This window comes from Thunnus maccoyii, chromosome 17 (genome assembly GCF_910596095.1).
Source record: "Thunnus maccoyii chromosome 17, fThuMac1.1, whole genome shotgun sequence".
NCBI classification, from domain to species: domain Eukaryota; kingdom Metazoa; phylum Chordata; class Actinopteri; order Scombriformes; family Scombridae; genus Thunnus; species Thunnus maccoyii.
Window position 1 is genome coordinate 13,759,005 of NC_056549.1, and position 19,285 is coordinate 13,778,289.

General features: G+C 40.0%; 4 protein-coding genes across 7 annotated transcripts in view; 2 read left to right on the top strand and 2 right to left on the bottom strand.

The window, feature by feature from the left end:
• LOC121882862 (clathrin coat assembly protein AP180-like) overlaps positions 1 to 16,385 on the bottom strand; it is a 51,375-nt gene extending 34,990 nt beyond the window's left edge. The window contains exon 1 of the mRNA XM_042391334.1: positions 16,320 to 16,385. The gene's annotated coding sequence lies outside the window, so the exon portion shown is untranslated. The remainder of the gene's footprint in view (positions 1 to 16,319) is intronic.
• The window catches only part of ngs (notochord granular surface), a 65,268-nt gene that overhangs the window by 3,395 nt on the left and 42,588 nt on the right, over positions 1 to 19,285 (bottom strand). For 2 of the 4 annotated variants that reach the window (XM_042391350.1, XM_042391353.1), the window contains exons 1-5: positions 1,541 to 2,072; positions 912 to 1,077; positions 540 to 689; positions 280 to 399; positions 68 to 163 (exon numbers count right to left, since the gene is read on the bottom strand). In XM_042391350.1, coding sequence (XP_042247284.1) covers positions 68 to 163; positions 280 to 399; positions 540 to 689; positions 912 to 1,077; positions 1,541 to 1,734 — 726 coding nt within the window. In that variant the 5' untranslated portion in view covers positions 1,735 to 2,072. Of the gene's footprint in view, positions 1 to 67; positions 164 to 279; positions 400 to 539; positions 690 to 911; positions 1,078 to 1,540; positions 2,073 to 2,199; positions 2,226 to 19,285 lie in introns of those variants that run through there. The other 2 variants (XM_042391351.1, XM_042391354.1) reach the window with 2 other exon arrangements.
• Positions 2,513 to 10,300, top strand: ccnc (cyclin C). Its single transcript, XM_042391357.1, has 12 exons — positions 2,513 to 2,651; positions 3,000 to 3,106; positions 3,381 to 3,465; positions 4,003 to 4,072; positions 4,233 to 4,284; positions 4,404 to 4,459; positions 6,084 to 6,119; positions 6,222 to 6,313; positions 6,448 to 6,515; positions 6,608 to 6,687; positions 7,414 to 7,532; positions 8,378 to 10,300. Exons 1-12 carry the CDS (start codon positions 2,620 to 2,622, stop codon positions 8,430 to 8,432), a joined length of 852 nt encoding a protein of 283 aa, XP_042247291.1. The 5' UTR covers positions 2,513 to 2,619; the 3' UTR covers positions 8,433 to 10,300.
• On the top strand, positions 11,262 to 19,248 carry faxca (failed axon connections homolog, metaxin like GST domain containing a). Its single transcript, XM_042391356.1, has 6 exons — positions 11,262 to 11,860; positions 14,564 to 14,699; positions 15,432 to 15,628; positions 16,307 to 16,524; positions 17,089 to 17,205; positions 18,946 to 19,248. Exons 1-6 carry the CDS (start codon positions 11,601 to 11,603, stop codon positions 19,245 to 19,247), a joined length of 1,230 nt encoding a protein of 409 aa, XP_042247290.1. The 5' UTR covers positions 11,262 to 11,600; the 3' UTR covers position 19,248.

The window sequence follows — 19,285 nt, forward strand, 5'->3', positions numbered from 1 at the left end:
CCACCAGCCACTGACTCATATACACAGTGTGCTGATGGTCAGACAGGTGGACAGACACACATGTTACCTCCTTATGAACTCTCTGTAGGAAGGCCAGCTCAACCTCCAGGTTTTCCAGCTGCTTCTCCAGCGCAATCTGTACTGAAGTGGCTTTATCCACATCCTAGGACATAAGGTTTGGGTTATGTGAAATAAAAAATAAGCCTTCTCCTAAATTACAACTTTGGATAACTTTTTGATTCAAAGTTGGGAAAAGCTAGACTTTCCACTGAGCCTTACCGGACGGAGAGCCTCAATCTCCTGCTCCGTCTTCTTCCTCGCCTCAACAGCCTCATCATATTTGATCTTCAGCGTGTCCAACTGGCCCAACATAGCCTCCTTGGCTGCCAAAGACACATCCTGTATAGACCCGGTTGTTACAAGGAAAAATTAAGTCGATAATGGGGTGAAATGTTACCACAGAGACTGGCTTCTCAACTAGTCAGAACAACATGCCATGATCTAAATGTGTTGTAGTCATGATATACAGTCTTCCTCACCCTCTGGACTCTTATTTGCTCAGCATCCCTGTGGAGTTCCTTCAGCTGTGATTCGTATAGCTGCATGAGGCCTGATGGCCTGACATAGCGGCTCTTCAGGTCCTCAATCTCAGCCTCCAGTCGCTTGTTTTGTGACTCCAGTGTACGGACCTACAGGAGGAAAGATATAGGTCTACCTAATGATTACAAGTTCATGTCATTATGGGCTAAAGACCCAAAGAGGTCACAGTGGGAAAAGCCAAAAAAGGAGTCAGATTTCAAAGTTAGGATGTCAAGTAATGAAAATAATGATGATTAATGTGATATTTAAGAAGTGATATATGACAGCAAATGTATAAATGTGTGCCTGTGTGTGTGGTTGGGGCTTCTTGCCTTTTCAATATACGCTGCCAGGCGGTCATTGAGAGCTACCATCTCCTGCCTCTCATTGGTTCGAGTCATCATAAAAGCCTGGTTCTCTGCTGCAGCCGCATCCAAGTCCAGCTTTGGCTCGAGCCCCATGGACATACCAACGCACAACGTTCCCATACTCACACTGCTGTAGACAGGACCGGAAAAGGATATTTAGACGATAAATTATTGTTTTCATTTTATACATTTTTTTTCCATTTCAAGTAGAGTTTATTACTCAATGCGTTGCTTCACACACATTCACAACTTGGCGTTGCCATCTGAGCAGCTTAACTGTGGTTTCATGTGCCTTGCTCAAGAGTGGGAGTTAACTAGTCTAGTCCAGGTTTTCCTGGCCAGTCTGTGATTAAAATTTCCTATATTATCCTCCCATAATTTCACTACCTTTTACATCAGTTGCTCATCACTCATTACTCTGTGCACCCAAACTTTACCAATATGAATCATCTTTCATTAAAGCTGAATAGTGAACCAAAACCTGATCACATATGTAGTGATTTTCAATTAAGTAATTAATTGTTGCATAAGTTTTGCATTCAAACATATATACCTTCACACTCTGCAAAGCTTTAATGATATAGGTGACCCACCTGGTCATGCCAGACTTGGAGGTGGCCCTGAGCCCCATTGTTTTGTCACTTCGGGTGAAGCTGGCCGACCGACGACGGGTCTCCCTGCGAGTGGGAGACGGACTGGACACCCGGATCTGGTAGGCAGGAAGAGCCTCCAGGGTGCCTTCGAAATGACGGCGGTACGAAGACATCCTCTCTGGACTGCGGCTCATGTTGACGCTTCTGTATCTGCTGTAACTGTAACTGGAGGCTGGGAACTGGTCACTTCCACTTTCAAGGGGTCTTTATAAGCTCAGCCCTTCCCTCAACACTACTTGAGAGGAATGTTGAACCTTCCCAACCCCAGAGTGACGGTCCTTGCAAACATCTATCAAGGTCACGTCAAGAAATGAACTTACTGCAAAGACGACTGCAAGAATCTTAATTTTACGGCGTAATTAAATTTAACAGGGGTTTACGAATGTTTACATAATTAAGCTGCACATTCACATACAGTAGTGTGTGTGCATTAAGTCAGTGGTTCTTAAAGTGGGGTCCAGGGACCCCAGGGGTCCTTGAGGGGGTTCCAAGGAGCCCCCAGCAAAAAGGGGAATCATTTATTCCCACTATAATTCCATCCATAAGTAACACAATGACAAAATGCATGACTATTTTGATCATGGGTTTCATACACTTACTGTAATAAAACCTTTAAAAGCAAAAACCTTATCAAATGGGGGTCCGTGGTCTTATTTGTGTCGGTTTAGGGGTCCTTGTCGTGCAAAAGTTCGAGAGCCACTGCATTAATATTAATGGAGCGGGGGATGGGGGTGATCTCATCTCATAGCATATCCATTATTTTATCTATGAAATTATGAAAACGTGTCTTTCGGGATTTAAAACAAAAGCAGACGTGTAAATATTTCTTTTGCGATAGTTTGACTGGCGGAAACAAAAATCCGGAACCATGCTATTAAGGCCGCTGTCATTCACCGGAAGGCTTTTTATGTTACTCTAGTGTCTGCTTAGCATAACTACTTTATCTGTGATATCCACTACTTCTTTGTAGGAAAGTAATATAGATTTTAAGTGTAGTTCTCTACCTCAACTGCTACGATATGGCGGGAAACTTCTGGCAAAGCTCTCATTAGTAAGTTTTAATTAAAAATATGACGTGTTACATCTTTATTTTATAGACGATCATCTTTGTTGTGAGGCCTAGCGTTAGCCTCTGCGATGAACTCTTGCTACGATTAAAATGGTTATATAGATAAAAAGACAACTAAAAAGGCTTTAAAAATAAACACAATGTTTAAAACATCAACTACACTAGTTTTTGATTTACTTGTCATGCTTCGCGACAGCAAAATAGTTGGCGTACACAAACTAGAGGTCTGAATATCCTGTTGTGCTACCCGCTAGCTTGGATGTTTTCAGTTTCACTAACCAGCGTTAGCAGTGGGATAACTGATAATTACCATTATTTTATCTTTCAAAGTCTCCAGTGGGTGCTGGATAAACAGGACCTAATGAAAGAGCGCCAGAAGGACCTGAAGTTTCTCTCAGAAGAGGAATACTGGAAGCTGCAAATCTTCTTTGCTAATGGTATTTACATTTGTCTAACTGTGTACATACTTGAGATTCTGCACTCATCAGTTCCAATACCTGTTACTTCCTTTATATATAATAAAACAGTGCCATGATGTGTACAAGTCCAACTGGTAATTGATTAAGTGTATTATTAAGTGTAAGAGAAATGTAAAATATTCTGTGCTTGTACCTTGTTGACATTCTGTCTTGTTATTATAATCAAACAAAAATTATAGTTTAAACAAGTCAGTCTGTGTTATGTTAAATTATTCTCTTCCATCTCTCTCAGTCATTCAGGCTTTGGGGGAACACTTGAAGCTGCGGCAGCAGGTTATTGCTACTGCAACTGTGTACTTCAAACGCTTCTATGCCAGGTAAAGAAACAGTAGAGCATCGATGTGTCAATGTAATATTAAAATCTAATAATTTATAATATTAATATATGAAGTGGTGTCAGACTAGATTTCATTAGAGACTTTCATTATAGTAATATGGTTGTACAGCTTAAATGTTGCCCCCTTTTGCCATTGCAGCTGCACTACATTTAGGTGATCTGACATATATCTGACTTTTTTGTTTGAATAGGTGAACATAAGTTCTACATTACTATGATTTTTTTTCCTAAAACATTATCATCCACACCTACTTTAGATTAGAACATCATATAAATGCACTATTATATTGTCCAAAATATATGACATTATTGATTTTGAGGTATTTGATAATGTAAACATAACACAGGCCAAGTTGATGCTTTGAGCTTGTAGGCCCTTTTCCTTCAGTCAGTGTTAGATTATTGTAGCTCTGAGCATTGTAGTAGGATCTTTATTGTGCATTTTTTTTCCTGACATTCCTAAATCTTACTCGTAGAATCCAACAGAAAATCAGACAAAATCTCTTTATGTTTGCAGGTATTCCCTGAAAAGCATAGATCCGGTGCTCATGGCTCCTACCTGTGTGTTCCTGGCTTCAAAAGTTGAGGTATGGAAGTAAGACAAGACATTTTTAGCATCTGAAATAAATAAATGGTGAACAAAATACAAATCCATAGAGAGCCTGTGGTTTCCGTTTCTTTTACCTATTTGAATTAATTCCCTTGCTGCTGTATTTATCTGATCTGAGCTCAAACGTGTCCCTTTAGGAATTTGGAGTTGTGTCCAATACCAGACTGATCTCTGCTGCAACATCTGTGTGTAAGTGACATTCATTAATGTATTTTCCTAGACATGAAGACAGCACCAGTGTAACCCTAAGTACAAATCTCCCAAATTGTATTATTATAATATTATAATGTTTTGTTTTTCTCAAACAGTGAAAACAAGATTTTCCTATGCCTTCCCAAAGGAGTTCCCTTACAGAATGAATCATGTAAGTAAAATGCCTTTGTAACAGTTTAAATTATAGGCATTTAGATGCTGTTGTCCATATGAACTTACACTAAATGCAAAGTGTAAATAAGCATTAAAAGTAACATTTATGAAACAGTAAATGCAACAACATACTGAAGACAAGTAAAGTAAAATCACACAGCTAGAAGTCATAATAATACAATGACAAGGACAAGTGCCTTATTAGAGTGTTCAGATGTGTGTTTGAGGAGTGCGTGTGACGACACTAATTGATTATTTTCTCAATTAATCGATCACTCATAAAATGGCGAAAAACGTGAATCACCATTTCCCAAAGAAAGACACAACCTAAAATGTCTCGTTTTGTCCCGATCAACAGTCCACAACCCAAAGGTATTCAGTTTTCTATCATAGAGGACTAAAGAAACCAGAAAATATTCATATTAAAGAAACTGGAACCAGAGAATTTTGGCATTTTTTCTTAAAAAATAACTCAAAGCAATTAATCAATTATCAAAGTAGTTTGCGATTAATTTTCTTTCAAATCTAAATCAAATTGTTGACGCTTTAAACTCAAGTACGGTGCACACATGCTAAAACAGTAAAAGAAAAGTAGACATAATTCACTTGCTCAAATAAACCATATGTCAGTGAATCGACTGTGCTAGACGTTAAACACATAACTGTTTTCCTGCTTCCTCTGCAGTTATTTATGCACTGCAGTGCCACATTACAGCATGCCAAGATCCCCTTACACTGTATCACAATGTTGCCACGTCGGTGTCTACCAATACGAGAGATTCCACAACTATTGTTCACACACCTACGATAAAATCTCTGTTGCTGTGGAGGATGGTTTCGGCCATGGCTGTCATCCAGCGTGAACGTATTAGTTCTGCGCAGCATCTCTCACTGTAGTATGAAGTGGTGTGCGCCGCCAGTATTTTATTTATCCTCCATTTCCACATAGTTGCTAGGACGTCACCAGGGCTGTTCTGACACACTGTCCAGAAAGCTGTGCAAATTATTATTTATAGTGAGCCACCTCGGAGCGATTAAAAGGAGGGAGGGGTTCACACAGAAGAGAATGAGTTAGCGGGGTGCTGCGACTCTCAAACATATTTCATGTCTACTCTCTGGAGACATAGTAATTGGGGTGGTGGCACCGAGACAGATGAGGGCCACGATAACAGCCGCAGTGTTTAAAAGGTTAATTCAATTTGTGTCAAAGAAGGAGGGAAATTATGTTGTCTTTCTTTTAGCAGTAGCAGACAACATATGTGACTGGGAAATGTTGTATCTGTGCTCCTTTTATTGATGTAAAAAGAAATTAAAAGCAAAATATAGATTTTAGTAGATCTAAATATTTGATATAATATGATTTAATGAAGTAGTGTTAGTGACACATGTTGTCACATGAAAATAGATTCCCTACACACTCTAAAGGAGACATCATAAACTGCCCAAAGAAACATATCATATATGAAACACTATTTTCTGACTGACAAGAGTGTATTTTTATGTGAGAGAGCTCAATAAGAAGCGGTCGTCTGTGTTTCCTTTCAAAGCTCATAGAAATAGGGTCTGTTTACATGCTCCGACATGTTGGATGTTGAGTACAATCCTGCTTTGTGTCTTTACAGATACTAGAGTGTGAGTTCTACCTTTTGGAGTTGATGGTGAGCGGAGAGAGCTTTCTACATCTGTTACCGTACTGTCGGCCGCATTTTCACTTGATTGATTGAAAGATTACTTGATTGTTGATGTGGTTTATATTTCAGGACTGCTGCCTGATAGTGTACCACCCCTACAGACCACTGCTGCAGTACGTGCAAGATATGGGACAGGAGGACATGCTGCTGCCTCTGGCCTGGTAGGTTTTGTCTGTGTACTTTTTATCCATGTGTCTCTTTTGTGAGTAGAAATGACCTGGTAACATGAAAAATAATTAGAAGCAATTTAGCTATTTTTGTAGCCTTACTCTCTGGTGTCATCTGTCTATACCAGGCGAATAGTGAATGACACATACAGGACAGATCTGTGTCTGCTCTACCCTCCCTTCATGATCGCCCTAGGTAAGATTTGTTCCCATGTATTTCTCATTGCGGCTTCACATAAAATTTATCAGATGTAACGTGATCAGTTCTTCCGCTTTTTCCTCCCACAGCCTGTCTGCATGTCGCCTGTGTGGTGCAGCAGAAAGATGCCAGACAGTGGTTTGCAGAGCTCTCTGTTGACATGGACAAAGTAAGATTGGTCACTACTGCACATTTAGCTTCACTATACCTTCTTTACAACGTAGATCACTGTTGTTACCGGTCTACTTTCCTGCATTGTAACTGCACTTTGTAGTCGAGGTTTTGCTTACAGCTGACTTCAGACACGAAGCTCATAGTGTCATACATGCACAGACTGAGCATTTATAATAAATAATGGGTATGTATAAATATTTTAACATGAGAAAAGTTAAATAATGATTGAATTGAAGAACATTGCGTTCCAGCCACACAAGCCAATTCACTATGACAGATTCATTAAACTAGTGGTGAAATTGTAGTGGAGGTGATGTGATGTGCCTCTGAAAATATGCAGTTTGAGCACTTGAAGATTTTTCATTGTTTATAGTCCAACTGAATTGGACTGAATATAGTTGAATTTCAACAAATAAAGTAGGTTGCTAAGTGAGACATGAGTATTGGCAGTAAAGGAAACATATTTTCACTATTATGTAGACAAGAGTGGAATTTTGTGTTTTTACAACAGTTTAAAAAGCAGCTGAGTCACTTAAACCTTAGCTGTTTTAGAAAAATTCATCTCTTTAAATGGATATGTTAATCTAAAGCATAAAGTTAGTGCATATTTATTATATAACATGTTATAGAAAGGGATCAATTTTGCTTTACATTTTCGAACTTCTTTTGTATGGAGCAGCGGCGGGTAAACCTGAATTAACTTTATGTGTTTTCTATTAAGATCTTGGAGATTATCCGAGTCATTCTGAAGCTCTATGACCAGTGGAAAAATTTTGATGACAGGAAGGAGATAGCTGCTGTGCTAAACAAGATGCCTAAACCCAAACCACCTCCAAACAGGTAAATCTGACTTGGTTGTGTACGAAAAGCCGGTCATCACATACAGTATATATATGTTTTCTTTGATAGATTCTGTCTTTTTCGAGTAAAATATACAGTAAATCAAGTCTAGTAATTTGTTTTAACCATATATAAACAGCATAAAGTTGTATTTACCTGATGTCAGACTGAATCAAACTTTAACCTACTTGCAGACAACCAGACTGGGTTTTTATCATGTTTTCCCAAACATGATAAATGTGACACATTTACAATTTATTCCCGACAGCTAAATTAATGTTATGACAACAAAAAAAAGACCCACTAAATATTGTGTACTGCACTGATGTGTCGTAATATAATGTGCATAAAGTTTTTCAAGAGAGAAATAAAGAAATAGTCTCTTTTAGCACTTTTTTCAAATGATATTTTACTATAAATGTGTAAGTGGCCGATTTAGTGAGGAAGTGTGCCACATCAGAGTCTGTTAATAGGTCTCGGGGAGTAACACTGCATATATGAACAGGCTGTGGCATAAATTGCCTGAAATGATGTAAATTGAGACCTGTATCATGCTCCTCATCTCTGGTTGAGCTGCATTGTGGGTAATGTAGGCGTTATGACAAGAAGGAAGAACACATGGAATAAATAAAGGTTCTGTCTGGTTCTGCTGCATCAATTCTGTTTTTAAATTGTTCATCTTGAGTCCAACAATATTATGGTGCAACACTAAATCGATGGACTACTCTTGTAAGAGCGCTCCCAGCACTATGTCGCTTATTTTGGGGAAACCTGACACTCTGTCATATATCTCAGTGAAATGTGTGTAATCATTTTCTCCATCTGTCTCGCTGTCCTGTCTCCAGTGAGAGTGACCAGAGCTCCAACGGGAACCAAAGCAACTCCTACAGCCAGTCTTAGCACGGCGCCTGTATTTCCCCTGGATTCCATAATGTCGATGCAGAGAGAGGTTGATCATTTTTTTAAAACGTCACACAGCACAACCTTCGTGATGCCATCTCCGACTTACACCCCCCCCCCCACCCACCACCACCACCACCACCACCAACCAACTCTTGAGAGTCATGTCTTCACTTTTACCCTTCTCTGATCATTATGGGTTCATGGATTTAGGAAGCAGCCACACAAATGCCTGCAGTGAACGGCAGATCAGGCAGTTGTGTTGTCTCGATGAGGCCACTCTACTCTGCTCCAGACTTGAAATGAACTAAAACTGAGGAACAAAAGGGGGAAGAGGGGAGCTGGGAGTGTGGGGTAAACTGATGGGAGAACTGTGGGGGTGGTGGTGGTGGTGGGGGGGGGGGGTTTACAGATGTGATGAATCAGTAGAAACATGTCATTGTGATGATCCTGACATCCTTGAACAGCCCAGAGGAGCAAGTCGTTTCTCATGGAGCTCCGCGGGATTCGAGAAAACTTGATCACAAGTACTGTGTGTGTGTGCGTGCGTGCGTGCGTGCGCGTGTGTGTGTGTACAACATGTGAGAGGCCAGTCTGGGTGGGTTTTCATTCCTCAGGGACCATAGTAGTCTTCTCTACTCGTGTCTGTACGTAAAAATGATTTGATACTGTGCTGTTTTAAAGAGTGGTTTTGATTGGATATCACCCCCGTACAACTGTGACGTGATTGGATATCCCTGCCCTCTGCGGTCTGTGCTGGTTGATCATGAACGGTGCGAGGAAAAATCCCAAGAGAGGCTCTTCATTTAAGGTTTATATTAGCTCTTTGAATTCAAGATTTTACTGTTTTTGAATCATGACGACTCCACCTCCTCCCTCCCCGTTCGCTCTTTCATTTTGTAAATAGCCTTCCGCTTCTATTCATTTATTTTTATCGTTCATGTTTTTGCTTAATTAAGGAAAAATTCAATGGAAATCATGAGCTGGTTCTGCTTTGAACTCTGCGCTTCAGATGAAAGTGCCCCTGTTTGTTTCACTGTCATGATGCTGTTGGTCTGCTGCAAAGCTTATTCTTCATTTTATTGTATTTTCTTTTTCATTTATTCCACTTTAGTTGTAGAATATGTATTGTGTAAATCTATTTTTTTGAAAACTTTTATTTCAGTTTGTCAGTAAAGGCAAATAACAATCGTTCTAAATTAGTCTGCTCTGGTTGTACATTCTTATTTGTATGTACCTCCTGCCATCTCTTAAATCAGTGAATTGTGGCAATATGTGTGTCTATATTTTTGTGATGTAACACGGTGAGATCTGTGTGTGTGTGTGTATGTATGTGTGTGTGGCTGTACTAAAAACAAGGTGCTTGAAAGCCTAACAGAATAATAGCTGCTGGTTACAGAGAAAACCCCTCATGCAAGCACATCGTCCCATTCAGGTGTAACATGTATCTTAGGGGTGGATTTTATTGCAGTACTTGGATGCATCTTGGATCTTTTTTTGTTTTCCTCAGTGGCTTCATATACTGTACACTTAAGTTCTATCACTGTTGAAAAAGCAAGCCGAATAGGTACATAAACATCTTGTTAACGGCCACTTTTTCATACTAAAGTGGAAGCCACTGAGGCGAGTTTGAAGCGTCCTCGTTCAGCTCTGCCTTCTGGCGTTTTCCTGCCCTTCAGCAGGCTCCATCTGTTACATGACTGTTCACATGAGCGGGAATACAAATAAAAGGGCTTCACCCCACTTAAATATTCCTTCTAGTTTTGATCAAAAAAATCACCCAACATTGTTTTATCAAATACTACTTGAAAGTCTATGTTTATCATTTTATCAATTATGGTAATAAAATGTATGGTGTGCGAAACAAAGCGGCTTACTGCTGTTGTGTTCATATAGTGTATGTAATGGACCTCATGGGAAACCTCAAGCCTGTTACAAAAGTCTCATACAGTTCGTTTACCTAACTTCAATGTCAACTCAATGTAGTGGCAGTGGTGGGACCCCTAGTGGTAAATATAAAGGACATGTCACAGATTACATATATTAGTTTTGATAGAAAAAACTCTGCATATGTTTAATAACAGAGAGCTTGTAGATGATATTATGCAAAATCTATTACAAAATGTGCTATTTTTACAGTTAAGAAATCTCAAGTACTTAATTCTCTGAACAGTATCTGAGGATGTATTTTCCAGTAGTTGCCTCTAGGTGTTGGTACCAAGAGGTACAGTCAGTCCCCGTGACGTCACTTTAGCTGTGTAAAGCCAGCTGAAAAAAACATTACTGCTTACTGCTGGAGCATTTCTCCATCAAAATAAAACCCGCTCTTTTAATGGTGTAGTACTTTCATCAAATGTCTTATAGATGGCAAAACGTAAGGTAAAAATAATATCCGCAACAGTTTCAGTGATTAATAAAAGGCCATTAACATTGAGTTTTCTGAATAGATATTTACAGATTTCTGTATGAGTCTAATGCACATTTACAGATGTTTCTACATATACACAAATCTTGATAGGCTTGCAAAACTGAGTACACATTTCGCGATTTCATGTACATTTCAGTTCGCATTTGAAAATTATTTTACTGATTACACACACACAGATTGACACATATTTACAACTCTCTCACACACACATTTGTAAATAATATTGCTACAATAATACCCCCCATAGCCTACTTATTTTGTGGTGGTCCAATAACAACAACCAAAATGAGTAAACCTGATACTTTTGTGGCCCCTGGCTGGTTTGGGGCTCCACCTGGAATCCAGGGAAATTCTGCACAGTAGTAGCTACAAAATGGGGAAAATGACATGTAGTGAGCAGGAATTGTATTTAAATTTAAATAATTATGTATATTTTTGTTTTTCACTTTGACATTTTGTGTTATTCAAAGACTGTCGCAACACATTATCCTCTGATCTAGCTTTACTTTGAAAGACAGCACTGGAAGCTCAGCTGGTTATTTGGTCTGACTTGGCATTAACAGGAGGGAGCTCCGAGCGGGCTGCGGAGGATGTCGACCCCGCTGCGGGGACAAGCTCCGGGCGGGATGCTTGTGTCCACACAGTCGCCCCGCACCTGGAGCCCTCGGCACCCATGAGGTCCCCGCTGATGAAGCCCCGAGCTGCCAGAGTGAGGCGGAAAGTGGCCGGAGACAGAGAGCATGTGCTGGCGCGTCGGGTTCGCCTGGACGCGGTCGTGTGTGGTTGATCTTGGCCAGAACCAGAGCTTCTCCTCCGGCCTGCCGGGCTCCGATGAGCAGCTCTCGTTTTATGGGTACATCATCGCCTACCCACTGCAGGACTGCGGCGGGATCATGTCAGCTTTGGGCTCGGACTCGTGGTGGCGGAAAACGCTGTATTTGACTGGAGGGGCTCTGCTCGCTGCCGCTGCTTATTTGCTGCACGAATTGCTGGCCATCAGGTACCAACAACAACACAGAGATGCTGTCAGAGGAGTCGCTTGAAGCTGCAGAGCTCATCACTTTCTTTGTGGCACCGCATAATCGATTTAAAAGCAGCAGCGGATCTTATTCTGTTATTATTTTCATTCAAAATCTCGCAGCTCTGCTGTATTTTCACTGGGGGCTGATATTACTTAATCTTGGCAGGTTGGGCGGGGTGAGAGCGGAGTCAGTGGAGAATATGGAATCGTGAGTGGGTGGTTGTGATGTAACGGGTCCCCCCACCCCCCCAAATCCCTCTCTAACAAACACACTCGTTAGATTTCCACGTTTATTGGCTTCTTCCTGTGGAGAAATGACACGGGCAACCTGCGACAGGGCCCATATTTCGGCCTTGATCAATCAAAACGATTAGAATTAGCCTACAGATTAATGTATATATTATTTTCCATAATATCTGTTTGAGGGGTTAGTCTGCTAGTCTGCAGGCCTGCTTCAAGCATCTCTCTCTTGACATATGAATCGAGTTTATGACAGTAGGTCACTTTCATTTGTCTGCATTTTCAAGGACGAGGCGACATTATGTGCAGGTTCATCTTGTGCCTGCTGGAAGCCGAAAGGAAAAGGAAATTGTGATGTAATTTATATGATTATCATCAGTCATTGGCCGGGATGAGGATTAATTTGACTGTCTGACATTGTTGTCCTTAACATCTCAGGTTACCTGCAGTCCAGGCCCTGTTGTTGACGAACCACAGGCCCAAAGCAGCTTAGAAAAGTCATAGATGTTGAGAATTATATAGGCACTTAGCACTGGCTGATGCATTGTTAGTCTCATTATGAATAATACGAGGATATAAAGGTGATTTTAGCTGAACTGACAAGGAGTGACATTCTGGTTTATAGGCCCTGCACACAGTGTCCCGGCAGGCTATAATGATGCGGAGTCGGTTTTTATATGTAGAATATATGGCAGAAATAAGGCTGTTTGTTGTGCCGTAAAATCATTTGATGGGATTCATGCAGACTGTGTGTAGCTGGCTGTAGTTTTAGGGACATGGTGTTGTTTATTGTTAAATATAACAGCTCTTTTCTGTCTTGTCGTGTGCTATAGGTTTCATTTTTACTATCATCTCTTGCCTTTATGTGAAATATGAGTGCACTCGTGAGATTATTGCGCCAGAAAAATAATTGCCTTTTGTTAAAGTCAGCGGTCATTTCAGCACCACAGTGAAATGGACAGCTCCTCTGCTTGTTTTCACGTTTCAGCACTTTCACAGTCCGCACAGATCCCTTTATTTCTGCCCCGTGCACAAGCACGTGAATTTGTTGCCGTTTGTAGAGCACCCGTGCATGTTCATGAAGTAGCCTGTTTTTTCCATCCATGTGAATGCACCATAATCTTTGAGAGGATTTGAGTGGCTAATTGTTTTGACTTTGCGGTTTTCCCCCAGCTAGTGTTAAGGGCCCTACAATAACTTGATTTATTGTGTCACATACATACACACATACACACACAGTTGTGTTTCCAATGACAAGGAGTTAACATTGACTTACATTAATATCCTAGAGACTTCCCCTAACCCTAACCTTAGCCTTTATCTTACTTTAACCTTAAACCAAGTCTTCACCCTTAAATTTCATGATTTATGTTATGGGGACTTATTTTTTGTCCGCAAAAGGCAGGTGAGTCCCCATAATATGAGTATACAGATAACATGAGTAATATAAATACACACACACAGAAACAAACACAGACACACACACACATGTTTTTGTCACTTAGGAGCACATGTATTGACGTATATTAATTCCCTGGATATTTATCTTATCGTCATGGCCAGATTATACTGTTGGAAATTTGGTGTTTGGGGACTCTACTGATCCCCCACCTACTCCTCTCTTTGCAGTTTATATGTTCTTTGTTGCCTCCAAGTTCCCAGTAAGTCCTGTGCAACCAGTACTTCAAAGCTGGAATGATACCTAATTTGTGTTTGGGGTAACTTCAATATGTGCCGTGTGAACACAATATAAACAGAAAAAAATAAAGCTCCTAATAGTAGATTTTGACACAGCCCCCCTCTGCAAGACAGGGCCCCAAGAAAAGATAGTAAGGCTCAACCAGTTTAGTTCACATTGTACTTTGGTGATGTAAATCTAAGATTGCAACTGATGATTATTTTCATTATCGATTAATCTACCAATTTGTTGGTCGATAAAACATGAGAAAACAGTGAAAAATATAAACAATATCCTTGAGCAAAAGTTGATGTCATTAAATGTGTTTTGTCCAATAAACAACCTCAAAACCCCAAAATATTCTATTAACTATAATGGAAGACTAAGGAAGGAAGTCTCACATTAAAAACCAGGAAATCTTTGGTATTTTTGCTCGAAAAATGACTTAAATGTACTTGAACAATTAATCTATCTAACTGTCATCAAAACCAGCTGACACACTTTGAATCTGGTGCTTTTGGGGCCCCTCAGGACAGTTGCACACTTTGCACAGTTAGTAATCCAGCCTTGCCTAACCACTACATGCCTAACCTCAACTCTAACTCAAAAAGTTAATGTTAAATGTTGTGGGGACAAATGTTTTGTCCCCAAATGTGAGACAGATTTATGTCCCCACAACATGACTAATACAAGCATGCACACATACACAGTTTGTTCTTTTGAGCCTGTTCCTCTGCTTGATCTGCATTCTTTACTCCTCACAGAAAGGAGGAAGAGCTGGACTCTAAAGACGCCATCATACTCCACCAGTTCTCCAGGCCCAAAACTGGTGTCCCGTCCCTGTCCCCTTTCTGCCTTAAGATGGAGACCTACCTCCGCATGGTTGACCTGCCCTACCAGGTAACTCACAGGTTATGTGTCTTTGAGAGAAAATATGTGATTACTACATGTTTTTCACTTTTTTGTTGCAAACCCTAAAGATCTACTGACTAAGGTTGTCAAAAGTATCAATACTTTTCAATACCACGTTTAAAACGATATGATCTCCGTTGATTACACATTCGATAGTATTAAAAGTACTGAAGTTATGAAAAAAAAGATAAACAATCAGATTTTCAACTCAAGGCTGCACAGATGAAACAACGGGGAAGAAAATCAACTGGTCCTCAACCTGTGGCAACCTGTGGCCATTAGGGCCGTCTCTCCAGCAACGAATCCACCACGTGACTGGTGGGTCACCTCAAATTTAATTTAAAAAAAAAGAAAAAATTATCCTATTTTGTGTGCCTAGGACTTTTTTCTTTTTGCTGTGGTATCGGAAGAGGTATCGAATATCGTTTTTTTTATACTAGTATTGTACTTAGTTTGAAATTCTGATATTGTGACAACCTTACTATTGATTCTGTCTTCTAATGTCTGAATCAAGCGCTGAGGATGTTTTAATCCACATTTATTTACAGCAAAATCCTTAGCTGTCTTGATCCAATTCGATTCTCTTAAAAAGCAGCCACCAACTTTACCCCTCTTCTTTATGTGTCTTCTCCCTCTCTCCTCTTCCTCTCTGAACCCCACTCAACCCTCCCTCATGCACCTACACATACTCACCTCTTCCCATTCCTCTCTTTCTTCCAGAACTACTTTGACGGGAAGCTTTCACCACAGGGGAAGATGCCGTGGATCGAGTACAACCAGGAGCAGGTATGCGGCACCGAATTCATCATCGACTTCCTGGAGGAGAGGCTGGGCACGAGCCTCAACAAGAGCCTGACGCCGCAGGAGAAGGCCATGTCTCGCGCCATCACCAAAATGGTGGAGGAGCATTTCTACTGGTGAGGGACCAGCGAAGTTCAAACTGAGTTTTTTTGACACAGTAGTGAAGTTGACGTATGCGGGGGAAGAATAGGAGGTAGAATAGGGGTAGAATGGAGAAGGAGTCTTGGACTGAAATAGAGGGATGTATTGCACTGAGTTAAGTATTAACTTCTAACATTATTTAAAGGGGAAGAATGAGTGAGGTGTCACAGGCTTCGTGTTTATGTCTTTATTTCTCGGTGAAACTGAAAACCCCTCAACATGCACTAGTTGATGCCAGACATGGATGTTGGATGTTTGCTTTTTTTTTTTTTTTTTAAATGCAATATATGATTAAGTATAATGTTGCTACTTTAGGCTGTCCTGACTTAACATCAATTGGCTTGGAAAATATAATTCAACTCTATTTTAAAAAGCAATTTATAACTTATTGTCATAAAATTACATTGAACTAAGTAATATATTCTCTCAGGATCACATGGTGGACTTTAAAACTTTTTTTATCTCTTTATATTTTTCATTTATTATACAGAAATTATAATTTTGGTTGAGAAATGTAAAGCCAAAAAAAGTTCTCATCTGCTTTTTCTTCTTCTAGCAGCATGTGTAGCAGCAGCAGCAGCAGTAGTCATTTAGTCAGTAGTCGTGGTAATAGTATTTATTCTGAAGTGTGTGTGCATGTGTGTGTGTTGCAGGACCATAGCTTACTGTCAGTGGGTGGACAACCTGGAGGAGACGCAGAAGATGCTGTCAGTGAGCGGGCCGCTGAGTGACCTGCTCAAGTGGATCCTGAGTCACGTGACTGGCGGGATTGTCAAGAGGGAGATGTACGGACACGGGATCGGGCGGTTCTCCAAAGATGAGGTTTACGCCCTGATGGAGAAGGACATGCGCACCCTGGCCACTCTGCTAGGTGACAAATACGGAAGTTTTTAAAAAAAATTTATTTAGAAGATTAGATTCTCTAACATTATGTAGACTTGTGATCAGACAGGAAAATTACAAATTAAATATGTATGGGTTGTTTGCAGAAGGTCAAGTTTCATATTAATATTATCAATCAATGAGTTGACAACCCAGTCTTTGTATCCAAACAGATCTTAGGACATTCACTTTGTTATTGCAAATTTGTCACCATTTGTAGCATCTGTTCATACAGTTTGCCCTGAAAGCAGATCAACAGGTTTACTGAGAAAGTAAAACTATTGTTACACTTTTCAAATGTGTGTCCTGACAGCTACAATTAGCAACATCATGTTTGTACCTGCCAGAGGAGAAGGGTGGTTGCATAATAAGTCAGGAAAACACAATACTGACCTCCTGTGTTCAAGATTGAGCATTACAGCTTTTTTCACATTGACATCTTTTAAACTTCAACATCCAACATCTTTGAAAAATACAGTATGTTTGCCTACACAGTGATTTTATTTTTGTGTTGTATTTGACATCTTCTTCTCATTTCTGTGTGCTGTCACAGGTGATAAGAAGTACCTTATGGGCTCTAAGCTTTCAACAGTAGACGCTGCGGTGTTCAGTCACCTGGCCCCGGCTATGTGGACGCTACCAGGAACACGGCCGGAGCAGCTAATCAAAGGTAAGGTCATTAAAATGTGACAACATAATGCTAGTCACACTTAAAGAATCAGTTCAAGAAACATATTTGTCTTATGCAGAGTTTCTGTTTTATTTTCTCAGACTTCAGCTGCCACCCCAATAAAATTAAGGAGGATGAAACTTTATTTGTCTTTCTCACAGTATTGAAAAATAAGATAAGATAACTGAAGCAGCAGCATGTCTGTCCAGAAATAATGTCCTGGTTAATCTAAACAATCTACAGACCTCACTGTGAATTTCCTACCAAATGCTGAAACTTTTGAAAGCTGTGGATAGATGTACTATATATAAATATATAAATATCATGTCCTTTGCTTTTATATAAAGTATTAACCATCTTCCTCCTGAATCTATTTTGAGTGAAAACACGTTAAAGTCAACATCATTGAATAAAATCAGAACTCCATTTCTTAATGAGTGACTGAAAGTGACTGTGTTCTGTAGAGCTGCAACAATCAGTCGATCAACAGAAAATTAATCAGCAAATACTTTGATAATCTATTAATCATTTTAGTCATATTTTAAGAAAAAAATACTAAACTCTTCTTGTTCCAGCTTCTTAAATGTGAACATTTTCTGATTTTTTTAGTTCTCTATGATAGTAAACTGAATATCTTTGGGTTGTGGACTGTTGGTCAGGTATAGACAAGATATGTGAGGTTGCACATTAGGTTTTGGGAAACAGTAATTGATATTTCACACAATTTTCTGACATTTTATAGACTAAACAACTAATTGATTAATCAAGAAAATCATCAGATTGATCAATCTTAATTGTTAGTTGCAGCCCTGTTGTTCTGACATATTTTATTCATACTACTGTACGCTCAATATAGTTGTTATTTTTTCCCTTTAAAACAGTCAAACACAACTCTCGTTTTATAAGTGAAGACATCTACTAACATCTGGATATAGATTAGCACCAACAGAGAACTGAAGTTTAGATATGATTAACACATTTTAACTGAACAGATTTCACACAAGAAGGGACGAGCTGGTCACCAACAAACATGATTTTTTCTGTTTAGTTATGCCCGTCTGTCAATAACTGTGATCAATTACTTAATTTGATGGAAATTCTGCGCTATGTCTAGGATCAGTCATCCATTAGACATGTGACTGTGATAATATTAATATGACATTTGATATTGATTCAAGCATGGAGGATTTCTCTTTGCTTGCCTGCTTGTAGGAGAAGTTCAATCGACTGAAAACATCAAAATCAGATCACACAACTGATAAAACATGTTGGCAGTGTTCAACTGGTCAAAACCGAAAATGGCAATTGAGTTTACTAATCTATGCACAGAAATGAAGGAATTATATAAATCTATTAAAGCTTTATTGTCTGCTGAGGATGAAATAAAACCAGTAAAGCATTAAGTGAAGCAGAAGCATGGAAGACTCTGATCTTTGACTAAGAAAGAGTGATGTTCTCTATCAGATTGTTTCATTTTAATAGTGTCTGATAAAGTAAAATTCATCAGAGATCTGAGAAGAGTCAGAAAAATAAACATAATTTTGAATAGCAGAAATGTTTTTCTTCTGCATTCTATCTTGTTAATAGTCTCATGACCCCTAGATTTATCTTGCAACCCCCTTGGGATGTCTTCACTTCCACGTTGAGGACCACTGGACTAATTATGTTAGCTTTATTCATCAGTGGCATTGTACACCTCGCCCACTGAGCTGTGTGTGTGTGTGTGTGTGTCGTCTCCAGGTGAGCTGATCAACCTGGCCATGTACTGTGATCGCATCCGCCGGCGATTCTGGCCCGAGTGGTTCGTGGACCTGGAGGACTTCTGCTACAACGACGCCACAGAGGGCAGCGACTCGCCCTCCAAACTCCCTGATCTGGGCCTCTACTCCGGCACGGACACTTTCCAGGAGGACAGCTTACACACGCCACACACTCACACACCGCAGGACCTGCCGTCGCCCGACAGCGACCCCACGGGCCACTCGCTGTATGACTCTGACATGGACACGGAGTGCTCTGAAATAGACCAGCTCAAGTGTTGACACAAAACATACACATGTAGTACGCACCACATAGCTAC